This window comes from Rhododendron vialii, chromosome 6a, assembly GCF_030253575.1.
Source record: "Rhododendron vialii isolate Sample 1 chromosome 6a, ASM3025357v1".
Classification (NCBI taxonomy): Eukaryota; Viridiplantae; Streptophyta; class Magnoliopsida; order Ericales; family Ericaceae; genus Rhododendron; species Rhododendron vialii.
The window spans coordinates 30,042,171-30,065,214 of NC_080562.1; the positions used below are offsets into that span (position 1 = coordinate 30,042,171).

The 23,044-nt window shown below is 36.9% G+C and overlaps 2 protein-coding genes across 3 annotated transcripts; one reads left to right on the plus strand and one right to left on the minus strand.

The window, feature by feature from the left end:
• The first annotated feature begins 874 nt into the window (after positions 1-874).
• On the plus strand, positions 875-6,939 carry LOC131329095 (protein TPX2). The gene is made up of 21 exons (XM_058362166.1): positions 875-1,192; positions 2,159-2,241; positions 2,335-2,411; positions 2,562-2,652; positions 2,763-2,824; positions 2,913-3,185; positions 3,300-3,396; positions 3,487-3,597; positions 3,693-3,785; positions 3,883-4,053; positions 4,137-4,199; positions 4,277-4,357; positions 4,520-4,678; positions 4,796-4,927; positions 5,020-5,100; positions 5,186-5,305; positions 5,390-5,556; positions 5,645-5,753; positions 6,131-6,190; positions 6,292-6,386; positions 6,635-6,939. Exons 1-21 carry the CDS (start codon positions 1,042-1,044, stop codon positions 6,753-6,755), a joined length of 2,397 nt encoding a protein of 798 aa, XP_058218149.1. The 5' UTR covers positions 875-1,041; the 3' UTR covers positions 6,756-6,939.
• Positions 6,940-7,390: 451 nt separating this feature from the next.
• LOC131329378 (putative E3 ubiquitin-protein ligase RING1a) lies at positions 7,391-17,515 on the minus strand. 2 transcript variants are annotated; one of them, XM_058362473.1, is made up of 10 exons: positions 17,050-17,515; positions 16,899-16,944; positions 13,948-14,006; positions 11,948-12,029; positions 11,676-11,796; positions 11,430-11,471; positions 9,260-9,739; positions 8,740-8,847; positions 8,155-8,352; positions 7,391-7,792 (listed from the first exon to the last, which is right to left on the minus strand). In XM_058362473.1, exons 1-10 carry the CDS (start codon positions 17,276-17,278, stop codon positions 7,736-7,738), a joined length of 1,422 nt encoding a protein of 473 aa, XP_058218456.1. In that variant the 5' UTR covers positions 17,279-17,515; the 3' UTR covers positions 7,391-7,735. The 2 variants fall into 2 exon arrangements, with proteins under 2 accessions (XP_058218456.1, XP_058218457.1); XM_058362474.1 differs by lacking the exon at positions 13,948-14,006.
• Between the last annotated feature and the right edge of the window lie 5,529 nt (positions 17,516-23,044).

Below are 23,044 nucleotides of genomic sequence, written 5' to 3' on the forward strand. Positions count from 1 at the left end.
CCTTTGGTTAAACTACACTAGAAAGTTTCATCGAATTATAATGATTGATTTTCACTCTTTCTTCACCAATCTTTGCATGCCCCCGGTGATGAACTCGAGTCTGATATGAAATCTAATTATAAGCAAAATTTCAAAGAATTGGATATGGCTTAATAATACGCCACAGGTGTAATGCGCCTTGGTGGCCTCCATTCAGTTTGTATGCTTCGCTAAAACTGCACTCGTAGAAAAAAAAATTAAGTGGACGAATATTGAAAACCACATAATCAAGATAGATTTGTCTTGTAAAACGAACCTTATAAAATGAGTTGTTCAAATTATGATGATATATAATATCTCTATAGAGTCTTTTGAAACGACTCTACACCTCCGTAATCCATTAGAGCCCCCTAAGAAGACCTTTTCCCTGCCTTTTTGTTAAGGATTTCTTTCCAGCAAAACTACCAACACAACTTCAAAGCACAATTTTGGACACAACTGCGTCCGTAGCCGTTCGATGCACATGTATTCCAAATTTTGCCTTTCAGCATCTTTTTGTGTATAATTAGTGAAAAACAATTTTTAAAGTAGCACATGCATCGAAGGGTTGTCCGGAGTTATATTTTAAAGTTGTGTGGGTAGACTTTTTGTTTTGTTTTGTTTTTTTATCAATTTTACTTATGGAGTCTTCCGACGGCGTCGTATCAGGTAGGAACGGCCAAAGAGCTTTAATCTGGAAACGACGTCGCTGCACCGGCATAGAACGAATCGTCGTCATTATAGCCGTTACAATTACGCCCCGCAATATCAACAGTCCCCACGGCGCCCCTCTTTCAAAAATCCGACCGTTAGAAATCGGAACGTTAATACTGCTTTGCTACTCCTTTCCTACACTCCCTCAGATCTTTCTCTCAATCCCAATAGAAAAACACTTTCTTGTAAGAACCAAACACCACAACCCACAGTCCTCTCTCTCTCTCTCTCTCTCTCTCTCTCTCTCTCTAGAACTCCGCTCAACTTTCTCTGTCTACAACGAAACGGAAACAGAGTGGAAAAGATTCAATGGCTATGGTGGACGATTCCAGTGGCGTGATTGACGAGGCCTACGAGTTCTCGGCGCCTCAGTTCTACGACTTCATCGAGGGAGAGTCCGAGGAGGAGACGCGCGCGGCAGAGCTATGGTTCGATACCGCCCTCGCCTACGCCCCTTCTCGTACGTTTTCTTGATCCTAATTTTCCTCTCTTGAGAATTGTTTCACTTGATTAGGGCCGTTTCGGAGTTTAGGGTTTAAATTATTGTTAAAAAAATTGCAATTTTGAGAGATTGCCTTGAATTTGATTTCTTGGTGGTTAGGGTTTCAAATGCGTGGGGTTAGTTTATTTGGCAACATAAAGTGTATGATTGATTTGATTGTTAGGCATTCAGTTCTGTATAATGGTGTGTAAACAAGAGTAAACAAAATTAAGGGCTGTCAAGTAACTTTTTGCCGATTCAACTTTGTCAAGAGCTATGCAGTCAAGAATTTAGTGAACATCATTCCATGTTTAGTTCATGCCTTTCTCTCCTATCGAATGATAATCTTGTAGTAGTTGTTCTTTGGTGTTTTGTATCTATAGTTTCCGTTATAAGTGACTAAACTAACTTAGGGTTTCAAGTGGTGCTATCCTACCGATTCACAGACTCTGTTCATTTTTAAATCTTTAAAAATCTTGTAATCTTACGACCACATATTAATCTTTCAGTTACACTCATCGATTATGTATGGTATGCTGTTCTGCATTTTTAAGCCTTTTTCTATCTTATTTTATGAGCTTTGGTATAAAAATCATTCTCTTAATCTGGTAAGACAAAACAATACTGCATTATATGAGGGATAAGCGATAACAAAACAAAATAGGATTTCTGGAACATTTAAAAACTACTAGTTCTCTTCCCATCCTAGTCGATTATTATTATTAGATTTCAGTATGAAATCGATTAGCTCAGGTCTTGTTTGGTTCGCTAGCTCATTTGGTTATCTGCTTATTTGTTTCTATTATTAGATTTCGGTATGACACTGAGCATCATGCTTTATCAAATGGCGAATTTTAGTACCTGTGGTAGATAGACAATTTTCATCCTTGCATCTAGGTTCAGGAAAAGGGCTAATTCTGATTTTTGGGGGCTAAAATTCTGCAGCTTTTATGCAAAGAATAAAGATAGGACGATCAGTTCAGGTTGAAAGCCTTTGTGATTTCAGTGAAGCCGAGCAGTTGCAGAAGGTAATATAACCCTTTTTCTCCTTTGCTTATTGAATAAATGCATTATCATTACTGTTAGCATTTGGAACTTAAGGTGCCTTTGACTGGTCGCAGGCATCAACTTCAACAGAAACTAATGCATTAAAAATCACGGAGCAAATAACTTTGGCACCAGAGAATGATCAAATAAGGTCATTTGGATCATCATCTCTTTTGGAACTTTCCCACCTAATATTGCTTCGTTTTTTGGTGTTCTTGTTTTCCTTCCTTGGAACTTGGAAGGGACACAATTTTTATACATGGTGCTGAAATGCTATGATTGATTATCCCTTCTCAATCAGGACTCAGTCTCAGGTCAGGCCCACCGAAATGAGGGAACAAGTAGTCCCAAATGAGACCAAAGTAGATGCCAGTGAAAGACATATCAATATGGTATGGTAGTTATGTCAACTCCTTTTTTAGCAGTTCATAAATTGAAAACAGAAGAATCTTTCTTGCCTATGGGATCTGGCCTCTATGTCTTACTTTCACAAACCTTTCAGGTTGCAGCAGCTGAGAATATTTGCGAAGTTAAAGATGTTGTATCCACCATAGAAACTGGAAGGTTTGTTAACATCCCATCTAAGGCTCATGAAATAGGCACGGAGATTGTGCAATTTTATCACTTCTTTGAATGGTTTCATTTTTTTCAGCATGAAAACTGGAGAGGATTCTTGCACTGTCAAACTTGGACCCCAGAAAGATGAGCATAAGCTGCCAGTGACACCAGAAATTATTTGCACCCCAAAAGCATCAACAATGGTTTCTGGAAAGGGTAATAACCACCTGTTACAGGCCGATTCTAAGAAAGAGCAAACAGCAAAAAAGATTGCCAGTGGTATGCTCAGGAACCCATCAGCGCTGAAGTCACAAAATCGGTCACAGTTATCACAAGCTAAAAGCACTAAACCAGCTAGTGTGAGAAGGTAGAATACGCTTCTCTTTTTTGCGTACTTTTTTGCATGTCAAAATCTTCTGTTATTCTGCTTGGAGTTTTTTATGATGTTGTCTGATTGGGGGTGGTTGGATGGAACATATAGGGAAACAAATTTGAAACAAAATGCTTCAACTCCTAATTTTGGTCAAGAAAACCAAGCCATTAAAAGGCAAAAGTTGGAAGGAGGGAGATCCAGACAGGTGAAATGTTACTCTTTTTCATTTTCATACTTATCTTGCTTTTCTGGACTATTTCACCTGAATGTGTACTTCTTCATGTTCAAATTGTAGATTCTTAACATCAAGCCTCAAATATTGCCCCATAAATCAAGACCCGGACTTATCAGTAGCAGTTCTAACTTGTGCCCTTCAACTGCCAGAACTCGTAAAGAGGACAGAAAGGTTTGCTGGTTTTGACAACATGCTATTGAGCTTCTTCATATGCTTTATGGAATTTACCGTTAGACTTATTTGATCTTTTTTTTTTATGCTAACAGGTTTATGTTCGGGAACCAGCCGCCCCATTCATTTCAATGGCAGAGATGATGAAAAAGTTCCAATCCAATACGAGAGATGTCTCACTACCTCATGTAAACGACTACACGCTTCTCCTTATGAAAACTTCTGCTACAAAACTACTCCAATTTTTTTTATTATTCTTATCCCATAATTTCCTTTCAATTTCAGGATAATGCATTGGCACAGAAGAAGACCAAACTTACACTGACCAGGCCAAAGGAACCTGAATTTGAAACGGCTCAGAGGGTTCGGTCAGTGAGGGTCAAGAGTTCTGCTGAACTTGAGGAAGAGATGATGGCTAAAATTCCAAAGTTTAAGGCTCGGACTCTAAACAAGAAGGTACTTATTCTTAAGTTTGGTTGTTATTATGGATTCCCTTCTTCCACATATTGCATTGTGATCTGATTCCTTGCTCCTTGCAGATTTTTGAAGCTCCAAGCTTACCACCACTTCCAAGATCTACACCCCATCAACCAGAATTTCAGGTATGCTGTGCATGAAATTGGTAGAAGCAAGAATATAGTGAAATCACACAAGATCTCAATTGGGAATTATGATGCAGGAATTTCATTTGGAGACTATGGAAAGGGCCAATCACAATGCAGAAACATCAACTATAGCCTCAATAGAATCTGCTCCTCAGGTATATCCTCTCCTTTTTCAAATTTTGTTACGATCCTCTCTGATGTAGAAATAGTTTTTATGAAACTGCCATTCTTTTTCAAGTAACTGGAGTAGGAAACCTATTACTAGAAAATTTCTGTCGTGTGTAGTCGCCATAAGTTGTTGACATTGTCTATTACAGAATCATCAGTGGAAACCTCATCATCTTACGGCACCCAAATCACCCCTTCTTCAAACATCTCTGAGGGCACGGCCTCCGAGGATTAAAACATCGGAAGAATTGGAAAAGGAAGTACTTGAAAATGTTCCAAAGTTCAAAGCAAGGCCTTTGAATAAGAAGGTATACCTGCACTGCAATCATCATATCACTTCTATAATTATATTACTCAGCAAAAGAAAAAAAACTTGTTACTTCATTTCTACAGTTTAATATGTCCAAATGCTTTGAATCTTGCAGATATTTGAAAGTAAAGGAGATCTAGGTATGTTTTGCAACACAAAGCGGCACGTCACTGTTCCTCAAGAGTTTCACTTTGCAACAGATGAAAGGATTCCCCCACCCGCAAACATTGCTGACATGTTTGATAAGGTTATTATCGAACTTTTCTGTTGAATTCCAATTCCAGTTGAGCTATAAAATATGTTGACATTTTTTCTCATTATATAAATGTTCTTTTTTAGCTTTCATTGTGCTCGGAAGCTCACCATGAGAAACGAATTCCAAGGAACACTACACCGAACCCATTCCATCTCCACACAGAGGTATGAACATCCTTCCAAAAAAAATTGCTGTCGATTTGTTTGTTTACACCAAACATGCTCTTTATTCAAAATATGACATCATCAGGAAAGAGGAGTGGTGAAAGAGAGGAAATTTGTGACGGAGGTCGTGCAGAAACTGATTGAAGAGGAGAGAGCCAGGATTCCAAAGGCTAACCCATACCCTTATACCACTGATTATCCTGTGGTACAGAAACTTATTAGCCCTTAGTTCTATTTGTTATCAGGCCTCAAAAAGTGGGCTTTATTAAAAATGCCTAACTGCATACAGATTCCGCCTAAACCGGAGCCGAAGCATTGCACAAAACCAGAACCTTTCCAATTGGAAAGTTTGACGAGGCATGAAGAGGAAATGCAGAAGGAAATGGAAGAGAGGCGGAGAATGGAGGAGGAAGAAGCTCAAATGAGGATTTTTAAGGCACAGCCAATATTGAAAGAGTAAGACTCTCAATGTGCTGAATGCGTGAGTTTTTTTTCACCCTTCTAACCAAGTAACTGACTATTTATTATGGCCACCAATCTGTAGGGACCCAATTCCAGTTCCTGAAAAAGTACGCAAACCACTGACAGAGGTTCAAGAATTCAATCTGCACATAGAACATCGAGCCGTGGATAGAGCAGAGTTCGATAAAAAGGTATATAGCATGCTTCTACTAGAATGAATCGCATAAGATACAACTCTTGTGACTTTTTTACTCCCAAACGTTTCCCCATAATTCATTTCCCCTGAACTGTTTTTCTTACTTTTGTTTCTACTTCTTTCCAAAAGCTTAGAGCTGGAAAGATAATAATGGAATGAAAGAACAGCATAAGATACAACTCTTTTGACTTTTGGGAATTTTTACTTCCAAAACCTTTCCCCATAGCTATTCTTTCATGAAATGTTTTTCTTGCTATTGTTTCTTTGTCTATAATTGTTTCCAAATGCATAGAACTCATGCAAAGAAATGCTATACATTAGGCGTTTCTCAATGCCCATTTGATGACTTCTTTCTACTGGCATGTTTGACAGATTAAGGAGAAGGAGATGACATATAAGAGATACAGAGAGGAGGCCGAGTCTGCAAAGATGGTATATAACAACCGTGTGCTTAAAGTTATTTAAAGTGATAGAAAATGAGATGATGGGAGGAGTATTTCTAATCTATAATCTACTTATTGGTGGTCTTGTAGATGGAGGAAGAGAAGGCCTTGAAGCAATTGAGAAGGACATTGGTGCCTCATGCAAGACCGGTGCCAGACTTTGCTCATCCTTTCTTACCACAGAAGTACGGAAACACTACTTGGTTACTGTCTTAGAATCAAGTTCTTTTGATAACACTTATCAGAAAACAATTTTTGAAAACACAGGCACCGTTTAATTCTATAAGTTTGCCGAAAAACAAGGTTTGAATACCAAGCGAATGTTTTGAAAAGTGCCTTATATTTACGTTCTGATTCTGAAAACAATAATCTTGCCCTCTGAGTTGAGTTTGGCTTGTGTACTGATTGCCAACAACGTGATGATGCATAATAGGTCTTTGAGGGAAATCACAAAACCGAAGTCCCCGATATTGCGTGTTAACCGAAGACAAGATAGGCGAAAGTTTGTAAGTGCCGTGGCAGCCGCTTCCAGTGCCGCCTCCAATATGAGGTGACAATCGACGAACACAACCAGGGGGGCGGTCGTTCAAGCACTCTTGAACCAACTTATTGTGCTGTCAATTCATCATTGTATTGATACTAACTATGCATATTCTTTTGTAAGAAGCTAGAAGGAACAAAAGGGTAGCAATATGTAATCGAACAACCTGTAGAAATGTGCAAATTCATTAACGAATCACCTTTATTTGTCCACACATTTTTTTAGTTGATGGCAAATCATAATGAAAATATGCTGGCTACTCATGAACAGAGCGCAGTGCATCACCGCCGGGTGCGAAAACAAAATTGGAACAAGCTGACAAAAAATAAGTTATTATGAATATGAAATCACATAAATACCCAGCTTTTTCTTCCTTTTTTTGGGTCACGCGTTTGAATCCCAACTTTATCCATCCCGTCAACAAGGTCTCAGAACAAAAACGCGGAGGGTTTTTACGGACATGGAAACTGGAACAAACTAAAACAGGAACTAAAATGAAGAGGGTTTTAAGCCTAAACAGCTTAATGTTGGAATTATTGTTCTGAGAAAATTTACGTTCAAGCCTCGATCCACTTCACAGGTTTGGAAAAAGAAAAAAAGGGAGACAAAACTAATTCCCGCCATACTTGGCTAACCAACGCCAAACACTTTGTAGACCCATATTTCTTCATTTCTACTTTTCCAAAAAATATAAAAACAAATATAGTGCACCTGCATGTACAAGCTTGTATTCCTAAAAAGGAATTTTGGAATCAGTTTACCAAAAAGAAAAACGGAATCAAACCCTTTTTAGAGGGTTGGATCCATTGTACAAGTCCAAGTAACTCCTAACTCCATAGATTTGAACACATACATAACCAGCTAAAGGTTTCTCCCCTCTTTTTCCTCATTCCTTAGCAATTTACAGGCAGCATATTATCTAAAAACTCAGCACACATATCAGGCTACACGTCGTTACATCTTCTTCTTTTCCAGACATGGTGTGGTCCTCTACTAAAGGCCCGCTTTGGGTTCACAGTCGTATCTCTCCTTGAGTCGATATGCCAGAACCTGAAAGAGTACAGAAAATGTAGATAATTATGACAGTGCAAAACTACTAATTCGGAACACTGAAGCACCGATAAATACCAAAGCAGTTCATTTTTCCTTCCAGTGAACTCGAAAACAATTAAGGCAATACAAATTATTTTGGACAACTGGCGTCCTGAACGTTCAAAGCAGAAAAAAGTGACCAAGCGAGGAGATGCTGATCATACGGCTACTCCACTAACTTCTGATGAACTTCTGCATCAAATACATGAAGCGGCTGTCGACAGATTCACAGTCTAAAGAAATGTAGGATTCAAAGGGAGGTCAATGATTACCAAATGCACCCAACAAACACGCATGCATATTAGAGATTGTTTACTCACCAAATGGTTTCTATTTGAAGCACAATCTGGTCTGATTCCTGCCAAAGTTTCTTGCCCTCCAACAATTTGCAGCACATCGTTGTTGTCCATTAAGGTTGAAGGGTCAACAGTGGTCTGAAAACCGTTGGGACTGAAGAGCTTCTTCACCAATAGTATTTCAATATCTTCAGTCCGTAATTGGGTCTCATGAGCAACATACTATACATGGTATAAGCATCACGCATGCAAATAGCAAGTTAGAAAAGCTATATAAATTCGGGGTCTCGAGAAAAAAACAAGATTAGGTTCGCGGGTCTCCTTGCCCAACACATAATACATAACATAGCTATTGATGCTTTTTCTCTTTATGATTTCATGCCTGAATAGTTTTTATTAGGTATTAGAATGGCTTCGTTAATATTTCTCTTATGTTGTGAACTTGTAATCCCCTAGTTGTAGTTTCTTCATTTCTGCCTTGTATCTATGCATTCTCTCTTCTTTTCAATGAATAAAGGTTCTATATCTGCCACACACAAAATAATGTTTGGACGTGCCCCAAAACATGTCTGCCATATAATGGAGAAAGATAGCGTAGAGAACTCTTACATCCTTGAGGCATTCAACTGAAAAGCCTGGTGGGCAACAGAGGTAGAGGTGCCGCAAACCTTGCATTCTTTGTTTCTCCAAAGAAATAAGCATGAGATTGACATCTAACTGCAAATAAGAACCTTAAATTGCAGTAACAGAGAGAGATTGAAATCACAGAATGCAATACATGAAAGGTTTATTGGAACACTAGTGAAACACAAGAACTAAGGCAGCGTTGGTTTGCTGGAGTGAACACAAAATGTAATGGTCGTTCACTGAGCTACACACTCCGCTGTTGGGTTTGCTAACAGATGACGAGTGGCATTACAAATGGAATGATCATTCACCGATTTAGGTGAATGTCATTCAATTAGGAGGCCAATGAATGACCATTCAATTCATCCCTAGATTAATCTGGCAAACCCAACACTACCTAGATGAGAATGTTATAGCCTCAAAACCTGAGTACATAATAAAAGTTTGTGGATGACATACTGTTCATTGCACCTGAAAAGAAATTGACATAATATAGCAATACCTTGTCATCCTTCTCCTTCAAGTTTTCAAGATATTTAGTCAGCTTCATTATGCGGGTGTTCCGGACACTCTTGCTCCGAGCACCCCCTTTTCCCCAAGCAAGCATTTCTGGGTTGACAGGCCCACATGAAGTACCTTTACTTTCTCTGCTTGCTTCTAAATCATTTTCAATGGCTCCACCTTCTGAATTTGCAGCTGAGGGAGAAGGCTGGGAGGGCTGAGCCCCTGCCCTTTTCCTGTACCTCCTCCGCTTAGTTTCCGTTCCTCGATCATCAGATGATGATGAATCTTTGTTCCCATCATGATTATTTTCATCCTCGTTATCATCAGATCCTTCAGGCTCTGTTCCCCTGGTGTTTCTTCTTCTTCTAGGATAAGAATTCCCACTATTGCGTGGTAATCTTGCTTCTTTACCCGCTTTGCGCCGTGTTACGAGTGCTTCTGATTGTCGCTGCGAAATCTGGGCGATTGATGCTTGAATCTGTCCAATATAATAGTGAAAAGCAAACCCCACAAACAAAAACTAAGACATAAGTGTGAATGTTAAGCATGAAGCAGAGAGAAGGATAAATGAGGTGTTATAGACACATAATCACATAGAGAAGGGACCCGATATGTTGCTTAAACCATGTAAAAGGGAAACTTAGCCAATTCTATAGAATGAAGCCAGCAGAGTCCCAAATGAAAAATGATAATATAGTATGGGTCATAGATTCAAGAAAGGTCCTGTCTAGAGAGAGAGAGAGAGAGAGTATGGATGGCAAGCGTACCCGCCCCGCCCCGAACCTGCCTCGCCCTGCCCCCGAACGGGGCGGTGTTTTCACTCCATTTTCGGGTGTCGGGTCGGGGTTAAATTTCCCAAACCCGCCCGGGTTCGGGTAGGGTTCGGGGCGAAAGTACCCCACCCCAAAATTACCCAACCCCGACCCAGCGTGTGTGTATATATATGTATATGTATTTATATATGTATATATACTTATATACATGTCCTTTAATTTTTTTAGCATTAATCCAAAAAACAATGTCTCTTTACTGTCAAGTAGTCTAATCAAATTTAAAAAAGAAATAAAAATTGATATGTATTGGTGTTTAGTGGATTTTTTAAAAAGTTTTCTTCAAATATTTATAATAAATCCTACACATAAAGAAATGGAATGAAGTATCTAAAATACTGATTGCAATTAAAAGTTTAGATAAAACCGTGATACCAAGACACAAAAATAATTTCAAAACTTTTATTTTTTAGATAATTTTTATTTTTATTCTGCATTTTTTTAAATTTTTTACTTATACTTTTATTTTTTAAATTTTTACGGGGCGGGGCGGGTAAACCCGTTCCCCGATCGGGGCGGGGACGGGGGTACCCCAAAAAAAAACCCGGTTGGGGTCGGGGCGGGTAATGATTTTCAGGTCAGGGTCGGGGTATGCAAAAACCCGCCCCGTTGCCATTCCTAAGAGAGAGAGAGAGAGAGGGAGAGGGAGAGGGAGAGGGAGGGACAGAGAGAGAGAGAGAGTAGCCATGGAAAGGAATGACAAATACCAAAACTAGTAACCTTGTAATCATGTATATAAATCAAGCTCACAATTCAAGCACCATTTGCGCCTGAATTTGCCCACTAGCCTTTCACAAGCCAAGATGGTTTCCATTAAGATGCCTAATTAGGTCGGAGCTGATTTGAAATAGATTCAACCAGTGACGTCCATGATTGACTAGATTATGTGTCTATAACACCTCATTTGAAACCCCAGTCCCCTTTAGTTGTGTTTGGTGAAAATTGGTAGAGGGATGGCAAACATAATAAGAAGAAATGAAGTGTGAAGATAATTTTATTTTTGGCTTCCCGTACTATTCTATTTCCATTGATAAATCCCTCTACAAAGCTGTAATGCTAACACAGCCTTTGCTTGTCGAAGAATTTTCAGCATGAAATCAGCAACTCGGATGTCTTTCTAAAAATAGCTGGGAAGCAGATGCATGAGTTTTGTTCTATTTCTAGTCACCAAGGCTGTGAAAGCATCCATATTGAGCAACCATGACCATTTTAAGTGGTTCCTGGTTCCCTAAAACATACTAATGGTCCGTAAAAGACAAATTGTGCAAAAAAACAAGCAAGCAAGCAAGCCAGAAGACATTCATCTGCAAACATGAAGCCAAGTCAGCCGACACTTACCTGCTTGTTGCGAGTCTTCTCCTCTTCATGAAAAGCCAATTCCTGAATCCAAATATTCAACAAGAAGTGGGCAAATCAAATACAAAATCTCAGAAATGCATAGCAAAGTACTCTCGGGCTTAATCATGAATATACTAGAACCAATTTCATTTTTGCTTATCTTTTCCTATTGTATCAATTTCATTTTTTTATCCTTGTGATGAATGAAATTTTCTTCGCCGTTCAAAAAAATGAATATACTTGTACCTCCTCTTCATACTTCTCAATGTCATCATATAGGATCTCAATCATGGCATCAAATTCTGGATCATCTCTCAAAGAACGTCGACTGGCACAATGTGTACGACAGGCAGGACACTCATTATTCCTGCAACAATGATCAATTATCGAACAAAGCAACTAAAGTCTAAGACTATTAAGATTTAAATCAACTCGCACATTAAATTAGCCCAAGACAATGCACCCAAATTGTTTTCTGAGTCAAGTAATTGTTATAACATCAGAGTTATGTTGCATACCCCAGGCGCATTGACTTGTCAATGCACTCCCTACAAAAACGGTGCATGCATCCCATCACAGTTCTTGTTTTCTTAATGATCCCTGCGAAAATCATAAGTATATTACTCACAGTTTTCAAGTAAATGGGGTATTCCAATGTTTGGTCAAGAAATCTGCCCTCAAAAGCAATATTAATCATCACAATTCTTGAAGGGATCAATTGAAAATTATCCAAAAAGAAAAGAACTAAGTTCAAGCCTTGTTTGCAAGTCAAGTGTAGTAGATCTTCAAGACTGGTCATTCAAATGATGTACATCCAAGATTGTCATCCAAATATGTGTTTTACGCAAGCTTTCAGAGCTAAAATAAATGGGGGAAACAGCCTTCTATTGTCAGATTAGTTGAAAATCATTTACACTCAAGATATGGGTAAGGGCAACAGCAACAGACCATAACACCTGCAATTTTTGTTCACATTGAGTCTCTTGTTACTGGTGGAGCTGACAGCTATACTGTTACCTAGTGGTTTAACAGAGGAGACAGCTTTTTCAAAAACCCCACTTTACCAAATGTGTCATGAACGTCAATAAAAACCAAGCACGGAATCCCCTGAGTAGGAAGTCAGTTTCTAGAGCCAATACCATAATAAAGAAACAGAAAACCTTAAAAGTATGTTCATTACACCATAAGAAAGAGGAGAGATGCAGAATACCCTATGTGCAAGTAAATTATGGCTGGTAATTAGCGAACACATAAAGCGAGGGAAACTACAGTTAAGGTGTGGTCCTCAATCAAAAACTACCCAAACGTTACACAAAAAACAACAGAAGTCCTGACAAGGCAGAGCTAAGACTAAAGTACAAAAACCCATAAATCGAGTCCGAAACTCAATTCTGAATGCGCCATGGATTGGAAATGGGAACACTTTCCATATAATAATCACACTGAGAAGGACAATGCTGCTTGTTGCTAGGACTTCAAGGTAATGGTCTAGAAAGACTTCTTAAGCTGAAGTGAATCAAATCACACGAATACTAAATAACACGAATTCTGCAAATTAAACATACCTTTTTTCCTGGGTAAGAAAGCAATTTTACTACCAAAATGTAGAAGTTTACAATGTAGGTCAAGATACATACCCTGCGTATGCATGATGACACATCCAACAAGGCTACACAAAACAACCTCCTTGCAAAGATGAGGAAACTCGGCCCGAGAGCTGAGAGGAAGGGGCCTAGGAAAAGAGCTCTCTCATGACCTGATGCACTACACAATACTGAAGTACAAAGGATCCATCCTCTCAACCTATTTCTTCCCTAGTCAGTTCAGGAATGCTTGGCACTCGGCAGAGAGTTAGAAGCATCACCATTTCCCCAACTCACAGTAGTTGAGCCCAAATTTTGCTTATTACATATCACTGCTTCACATGCAGTTTGAACATAACCTAGAAGCGACACTAAAAAGTACAGTCAAAATCATGTAGAAATACACACCACCCATACTGACCTATAGATAACTAAAAGATAACAATGTCTTGGGATTTCTGTTAGATCAAGAGAAATATGATGTTCACAGGTGAACGCCCGCTGTTTTTTCCATGAAGTTGATTCTATTAATGTCTAACTTTTTTTCCCAGAAAAACTGCAGTTGATCATATATGTGGAGTACTAAACTTCAACTGAAGAAACAAACAAACAGTCCAGTATTATGTTATTTACCCATTGAAAAGTATGTAAACATTTGGTTGACTACTACTTTAGAGTTTCTCCTTTTCCCTCTCGATTCTCCCACATTTAAAACTTCACAAAATGATATATATGGAGACTCGTGCCAATGGTGATATTACAATGGAGAAATAGCTTTTTAGCTTTTCACATCCTAGCAAACATTCCAACCATAACCATTTAGATTCAAGACATTTCAAACATAAATACCAATGGTAAACTAACATGCAGAAAAAATTGAACATATATCAAATCTCCAAATGGATTTTTACAGGAACTGAGCATAGTGACAATACCTAGACATATTGGACATTGTACACAGCTACGAAGAGTTGATAGATGCACAATTAACCATCTGCAAAAAGACAACTTAATTTATCACAGATGTGTCAACTCTATTCACGTTGACTAAACAACAAAAAATCAGTCAAGCTTGTCACAACACCTCTAACTCATAGTTGCTTAATACGAACACAAGAGTTCTTGGAAAACAACAGAAAAACAGAAACCAATTTCAGGTACATGGTTTATGTGTGAGAAGGGGAATAAAGCGAGTTGCTTGAAGTAGACAGACACCACACCAATTTGGAAGTAATGCAACTATATTTCAAGGAGTAGAGTACCAAATTGCAATACTTGTAAGACGACTATCAATTCCTTGTCACGGTATAAAGCAACAAACGCAGGCATAGTTCGTAGCTCAGACATGCCTCAACAGCCACTTTTTAGGTAGGATAGCTTTAGAACTTGCAATGGTGTTGTCTGCAATTGGTTATATGGCTGTTTAGATGGAGAGAAGGTGCAGGTGCAGTCTATAGCACTGCGGTTCCACAAATAGCAATGCTACGAAATATATTCCAAAGCGAATGATAGATGGGTATACCTTTTACGATATTTCAGACTGGGCCCACAAGGAGTGTCTAGGAGAGTTTAATATGCAATTTCAGAACAACACTTGACAAAGGTTTGTTTGACGCATTCATCAATTGTTACACCGCCAATTGAATATGCATAAACGTTTGTTTTCCTGGACAGTTTGTGTAGTCTTGTTAAGTGTCGTAGGGGATGGGTTAATCTTTTGAGGCTCCCTCCTATGTTGTTTTGGCGTTTTGGTTTGGTCTTGTTTTGGATTTTCAAGGGCATAACCATGGTCCTCTTTTTTTTGTTGCTTTGGTTCTTAATGAATTAACTTATGGCCAAAAAAAAATCCACTAGTGAAAAAAAAAAACAAAATGGGAAGCAATGACAATTAAACAACTACATCCTAAACTCATCCAACTCAATTTAAATCAATTTATCAAATTTGTGTCCCCATCCTTTGGGATCTTCGAATTGATTCCTGATTCGCTCATCCACATGAATCTTAAATTGTCACCAAAACGACGCAAGAGTACGAGACCAAGCTTTATTAATGAGCAAAGGCTACAACGCACATAGAGAAATGTCAAATGGTAAAAGCAAGAACCTCAAAAGAAAATCATTACCGATTTAACAACGAGGTACAACCAGCTTAATGCAGCACTGTTAGTTGACCCATCATTACACATGCACTCCACAAAATGCTAGGGAAATTTGAAAATAAATTAACAAAGGTTATCAAAGTGGGGCATATGATGAAGGAAGAATAAAGCTGAATCATAATGCCTAAGAAAAAGACAAAACAGTTGCACATGAAAGCATGCACGTTAACACACATGAAGGATATAAGGTTCTGTTATAAGCAGGTCCCAGATATAGCATGAATCCATGATATATCATAGGCCCCAGAAATGGCACAAATCAAGTGGGGTTTATTCGGTAAATCAAGTACATTGCATGGTAACATAGTCAAGAAGTTAATTACAACCAATAAAAAATTGTTCAACTACCACCTGACATGAAAATAAGAAAATAATTTATGCATCTGATGCAGATGAATTGCCAAAGCCATGTGAAGCAGGAAAACCAATTTTGCATTTCGCAAAACCTTTCAAACACACCCAAGAACAGCAGTATTTTAGAGAACAGCAACAAAGATAAGACATTGAACAAAAGCAAATTGCAATGTGCAACGCCCTCTTGCGCATCAAACCAAGCAGAAGCTAGCCATCAACACAAAGAAAAATAAACTTCAACCAATACAAAATATGCACCAAATTTCACCAAGAATGAAACATTCTTTGAACCAAGTCCAATTAGAGAAATACTCCACACAGACATGTCAATGCTCAGAAATGGTGCTGGAAAAGCAAAAAGCTAGACAATATTTATGTCAAGTAATTCAACACACTCACTCATGTGCAACCTTGTCTTGCACGTGTAGATGCACATATCTATGGATAGAGTGAACTTACGAATGGGAGAAGCAGAATACAAATGGTAAACAAATGCAAACAGAAAGACTTGAATCCAAGACCTATTCTAACTTCAACTCCGATACCGGTTACTCAAAAGCTTGAGTTGCTAAGCACTGCGTCCAACAATGTATATATCCGGCTATTCAACAGCTAGTGAGATTTGAGAAGCATTGAACCCAAAGCAAGAGACAGAAATAATGCACATAAATCAACCTGACCACAAATCAAACGGCTAAACGTAGAAAGCAAATACATGCAAGTATGCAACCCACGTACAATTCAACACGAAGCACATCCAAGCATATGCATACATGCAGGCACACAAATGCACATAAAACCCATACCTACTACTATTACAAAGGGGAACAGTTTTGAGGCGAGCTCACACTTTTTTTCCCAAACTGCCCCTTTTAACTACCTAAAGAAACTACCAATACAGGAAGAAACAAAAATGTTGCCCCAAATCTCTTCTCCCCTCTTTTTTATTTTCTACATCAATAATGCTAGGATCACAACACTCCACCAAAACAACCACACCTGCCTGCGTGGCACTGCATGATGGTATTGGGAGAACCACCACTTTGAAACTACTTTGCATAATCATCATGCAGTGGTTGCTCTCCCGTTATGTAAAGTAGTTTCAAAGTGGTTGTTCTCCCGTTACCATCATGCAGTGCCACGCACGCGGGTGTGATTGGTGTTGTGGTAGAGTAGCCACTAGCACTACGTTCACATCCAGATTTCATTACAAACTACTCTCAATTCAAGATTTTCCTCTTTGCATCGTTGCGATTTGCACACGCATCACGTGCCTGAGCTTCTAGAGTGTGTGTATATACAAAGATGTATATTATATATATATATATATATATATATAGAGAGAGAGAGAGAGAGAGAGAGAGAGAGAGTACTCGGGTAGTTTTGCAGGGTCGTCAGACGAACGGCTTCCATCGGAATCTAAGGAGTAATAATGGAGAGTATCACAAAAAAAGCCAAATCAGGGATCACAAACACAGATATATTTTAAATATCTATATATAAGCGAACGCCATGAATTATTACCCTCCTCTTCTTCTTCTTCTTCGTCATCTTCTTCTTCTTTCACTTCTTCGTCGTCTGGATCTCGCTCTACTCCTTCTCCTTCATGTTCTTCTTCTTCTTCTTCTTCTTCTTCTTGTTCAGCTCCTCGTTCCCATCGCGACTGCTGGTGACGACGGTGATGCTGCTGCTGAAGAGAGCTGTCGCCGTTGAGAAGATTCTCTGACGGCGAGTGACGCTTCTGTGCAGGCATTGATGCTTTCGGTGAGACAACCCAGGCTTTCTGGGTTTCCGGAGATGTACGTTCTCTCTCCCTCCCTCCCTCTTTCTCTCCCTCTCTCTTCGTCTGTTGATGAGAGAGAAAATAAAGGGGAATTGGTCGTTTGCGGGGAGAGAGAGAGGGAGCGGGGAGAGGGAATGCGTCGAAGAAGAGGCAGAAATAGTTCTTGCTGCGGTTGGTGATTCAGCTGTTTTTCTTCATTTCTGGATGTGTACTGGGAGAGATTTTTCGGTGCGGAGGGAGTACATCGTACTTTGTATTTGTTCGGCACATTCGAACCGTCCGATATACTTTTGGATAATTCGAATTAAAACCCTTTAAATCTCAGTTGTTCAAATATGAAATAGATAGCTCAGATGCGCGAGCGGGCACCACATGATACCCGCTCGGCACTGAAAAAAATTTCGTGTACTAGAGGCTATAGCACCACAATTAATAATTTATTATATTATATAATCACAAACACTCACATAAATATTTCACACATTTACATCTTTTGATGGGTCCTACTAAAGGTGAGCATAGTCCGGATTGATTCGGTTTCATAATAAACCAAGAACCAAATCAATACTTACGGATTATGAATTTAGAGAATCAAACCAACCCACAAAATGCATAAAACCAAACCAATTCAAACCATTAAAATACGGTTTGGTTTTGGTTTTACACCACGATTTGCTTTGAACTAAGCTATTATTTTAAAAAAATATTTAAAGTACTTGACATTATGAAGATAAATTTAAAAAAATACATATATTTAAACCAATTCCATTCAAATTTTTAAAAGACGCTAAAATATCAATCAACTAATTACGAATAGGATATCAAAAATTGTCTCAAATCTTAAACTAAGAAAATAAAATGCTGGTAAGTCAATAAAATGAACCAATTAAGAATGCCAACTACTAAACATCTTAAGATAGTTTAAACAAATAAAAGACCAAAAAAAATTTCTAAAACTATTGAATTGAAATGAGGCAGCAAAATAGCAGCAGTAGCAGCTTGGTAAAAACCAACTTGTGATATCACTCCAAGTCAAGGTTCATATCATTATCTTGGCAGTGAAGTAAATAAGGGGAAATAATATTGGCACTTCAAAAATTGATGCAAACACTCCAAAAAATAAAGAAAATGGCTTTAGAGTTACACTGATTTTAGAGTGTCTACATCAATTTTTGGAGTGCCAATATCATTTTTCTAAATTAAATATTGAGGTGGATTTAATAGTGTCTACACATATATATATATATATGTGTGTGTGTGTGTGTGTGTAACATGTATTTAATATACGGTTAGGATTGGTTGGGAACCATAACCGTAAACGTGAATCTACAAACTAAACCATATAACGCGGTTTCTAATTTTTTTAAACCATGACCAAATCATGCTACTAAAAACTCAAACCAAACCTTCCGATTTGGATTGATTTAGACTAGATTCACAGTTTAACGGATTTTTTTTCATCCCTAGGTCCTACATACACTGAAGATGTAATGTATGTGGACCCCAATATAAATGTGAGTAGATTTGTGACTATAAAATGATTGGTAGCACATGTGAATGTAAGGGTTTTTTTAGATTAAATTCTTGAGTTAATTTTAGAAATAGTCCCTCTAGTTTTCATGTAATTTTAATTTCATCCCTATAGAATTAATTGTGTCATTTTTAACCCTATAGTTTATAGTTTATATTTTGTCTCAATTTGGTCCCTCTAACTGACGGCGTTAGTAAAACTAACGAAACTCGTGGGTAAAATTGACATTTAACTCTAAGAGGGACAAAATTGAGACAAAATACAAACAAGATGGACTATTTTAGAAAATTTACATTTTTTTATTTTGCAAAAACAAACTCACACCTAAAATCTTTCTCTAATTGAATAATCAAAATGTATTGAGGAAATTAAAAAAATTATTTTCAAATATATTACTAATAACATTATGAAATTCGATAAGCGTCTCTTAGTTAAATATCTTTGAATCGATTTTTTCCCAATTGTTTTATCTTAATTTTTACAATCCCGTTATATATGTTCTTTTCTATGCAATTACAAAAAAAAAAAAAATTGCTATGAAACACTTTGTTAATCTCTATATGAAACATTTTTCTTTCTTTCTAATAGCGAAAATAAAGATTTTTTTTTGGTGAATAAGGAAAAAATTGTGATGAAACATTTTGTACGAAATATTTTTCTTTTTTCTAATAGCGTAAAAAAGAACATAATGAGATTGTAAAAATCAAGATAAATCCATTGAAAGAAAAAACACAATGCAAAATTATTTAACTAAGGGATTCTTTTCAAATTTCATAATATTATCTGTATTATATTCTAAAATAATGTTTTTATTTCCTCAAATATATTTTGATTATTCAATCAAAGAAAAATAATTAAGGTGAGAAATATATTAGGTATGAGTTTGTCTTTGCAAAATCAAAAAAAAAATGTAAAATTTTTAAATCGGTCCCTCTAGTTTGCATTTTATCTCAATTTCGTCCCTCTACGAGTGAAATGACAATTTTGCCCCAGAGTTCCGTTAATTCTAATAACACCGTCAGTGAGGGGGACCAAATTGAGACAAAATATAAACTACATGGTTAAAAATGACACAATTAATACTACAGGGACAAAATTGAGATTGCATACAAATTAGAGGGACTATTTCTAAAATTAACCCTAAATTCTTTCCACGGTGGATTTTTCTCCACCACCGTTGTGGGACCTACAACACATTTAATGTTATAATCTAAGCTGTTCAACTTGTATGACAGATTTAGTAGTGTGTTTACGCAAAAAAAAAAATTGTTTGGACATCGATAGATCTATCAAAAATTGAATTTTAGTTTATAAGATAGACATTATGATTTCTGCGGGTCCTTGAAGATGAACGGTTTTGGATCACCGATAAACGCACAATAAGACCCATAACTACAGTGGTAGAAAATTCATCGTTTCTACCGCTGGTGGAAATAATTTAATGAGTTAATTTTAGAAATAGTCCCTTTAGTTTTCGTGTAATTTCAATTTCATCCCTATAGAATTAATTGTGTCATTTTTAACCCTATAGTTTATATTTTGTCTCAATTTGATCCCTCTAACTGACGGCGTTAGTAAAACTAACGAAACTCGTGGGTAAAATTGACATTTAACTCTAAGAGGGAAGAAATTGAGACAAAATACAAACAAGAGGGACTATTTTAGAAAATTTACATTTTTTTATTTTGCAAAAACAAACTCACACCTAAAACCTTTCTCTAGTTGAATAATCAAAATGTATTGAGGAAATTAAAAAAATTATTTTCAAATATATTACTGATAACATTATGAAATTCGATAAGCGTCTCTTAGTTAAATATCTTTGCATCGATTTTTTTCCAATTGATTTATCTTAATTTTTACAATCCCGTTATATATGTTCTTTTCTATGCAATTACAAAAAAAAAAAAAATTTGCTATGAAACACTTTTTTAATCTCTATATGAAACATTTTTCTTTCTTTCTAATAGCGAAAATAAAGATTTTTTTTTGGTGAATAAGGAAAAAGTTGTGATGAAACATTTTGTACGAAACACTTTTCTTTTTTCTAATAGCGTAAAAAAGAACATAATGAGATTGTAAAAATCAAGATAAATCCATTGAAAGAAAAAACACAATGCAAAATTATTTAACTAAGGGATTCTTTTCAAATTTCATAATATTATCTGTATTATATTCTAAAATAATGTTTTTTATTTTCTCAAATATATTTTGATTATTCAATCAAAGAAAAATAATTAAGGTGAGAAATATATTAGGTATGAGTTTGTTTTTGCAAAATCAAAAAAAAAATGTAAAATTTTTAAAACGGTCCCTCTAGTTTGCATTTTATCTCAATTTCGTCCCTCTACGAGTGAAATGTCAATTTTGCCCCAGAGTTCCGTTAATTCTAATAACACCGTCAGTGAGAGGGACCAAATTGAGACAAAATATAAACTACATGGTTAAAAATGACACAATTAATACTAGAGGGACAAAATTGAGATTGCATACAAACTAGAGGGACTATTTCTAAAATTAACCCTAATTTAATCTCATGTACATGGGTGGGTTCTTGTATAGGAGTAAATTTTTTCCTCATTTTATGTGTTTTCTTCTTCTTCTTCTTTTTTTCTAAATTTTTGTTAGATTTGAGTTATATTTTTCGGATTAATCATCCGTCTCGACGAGAAGTCTGCAAAGTAAAAAATATTTATGACAAAAGCAAGAAAAAATGTTAGATTTGAGTTATATTTTTTGGATTAATCATCCGTCTCGACGAGAAGTCTGCAAAGTAAAAAATATTTATGACATAAGCAAAAAATAATAATAAATCACTAAAGACGAAAAAGTATCAGACAAGTCGTTTTATATGAACTTTTTCAAACATCGATCTATTTTTTATACTTTTCTGATTCGTCTCGACAAGACGAACGGTTAAGCCCAAAAATCACGAGAAAAATTAAACAAAACGTTATGAAAAAATAAAAAAAATACTGAAATAAGTTTTGGACAATTTTATGGTGTTCCACATTCCCTTCTTAAAAAATAAGTACTTATTTTACAATTTCAAACTTAAATATAATGAAAATGAAAAAATAATTTTTTGATTTTTTTTGCACCATTTAAAAGATCTGAGATCTATTAAACAAGATCCATATTGCTAGAAAAATTATTTGCTTAAACACATGATTTTTGAATTTAAAATTATCTTCTTAAAAAATAAGTACTTATTTCCGAATCCGGAACGGGTGAACGCAGGAAGAATTCTCTTATCTTAAAAGGGCTCAGTCCTTGTCTTATGCGAGAAATTTCATGGGCTCTGATCGCTTTTTATCTAAAAAATGCATCAATGAATTGAAAATATCAAGTTCATAGCACTATTATGTGAGAAGGTATATAGTTTAATGGAGGTAGAGAAGGTAAGAGAAAATTTGTAATCGTTTGGTTCTAGTAATATTACCAATCACTCGGGGTCAATGTCAGAACTTGGCAAATAAACTCTTTTTCATGCCATTTTTTTACCATGAGACTAGCATTTTTTGAACTACCATTGGGGGTGTGCAAAAAACCCATGACCCAACGAACCCAACCCGACCCGAAGGGTCTCGGGTGGGGCCGAACATGTGGTTCGGTCGGATACGGGTTCATTTTTTTTTATAAAAAAATCAGTTTTCGGTTCGAGGCTCGAGACGCTGTTTCTCTTACCCGACCCGACCAAAACCGACCAATTCATATAGATTACTTCGGTTTTGGGCGGACCTGACCCAACCAAAAAAATCAGACGATTATTCCCACTTGTTCAGTTCGGGTTCGGGACAAAAAAAAAAACTGATACCCGACATGTCGAGTCAGGGGTTCGGGCTGAACCCTACCCGTGCGACCCGTGCACACCCCTAACCATTGTACTTGCTCTCAGAGCTAGTCCACCTATGTGCCAAAGCCAAATTAGGAATCAGGAACAGCAAGCCTTTGTGCCAAACTCAATGTCACATTTTGGCAATGAATTTCTTGGCGCGAAATTTGGCATCAAAATTGAAAATCGTCAAACTTGCCACTCATTCGAACCATTTAATTTGCATTGAAAAATACATTAAGTACTACTATAATTTAATGATCTAGATCTGAGACTGTGATAAGATGACGGTAAATCGGTGCAACGGTTTTCCTCTTTTTTTGGGGGGCCTCATGACAGTGTAACAAGCTGAAGAATGACTTTGGTAATA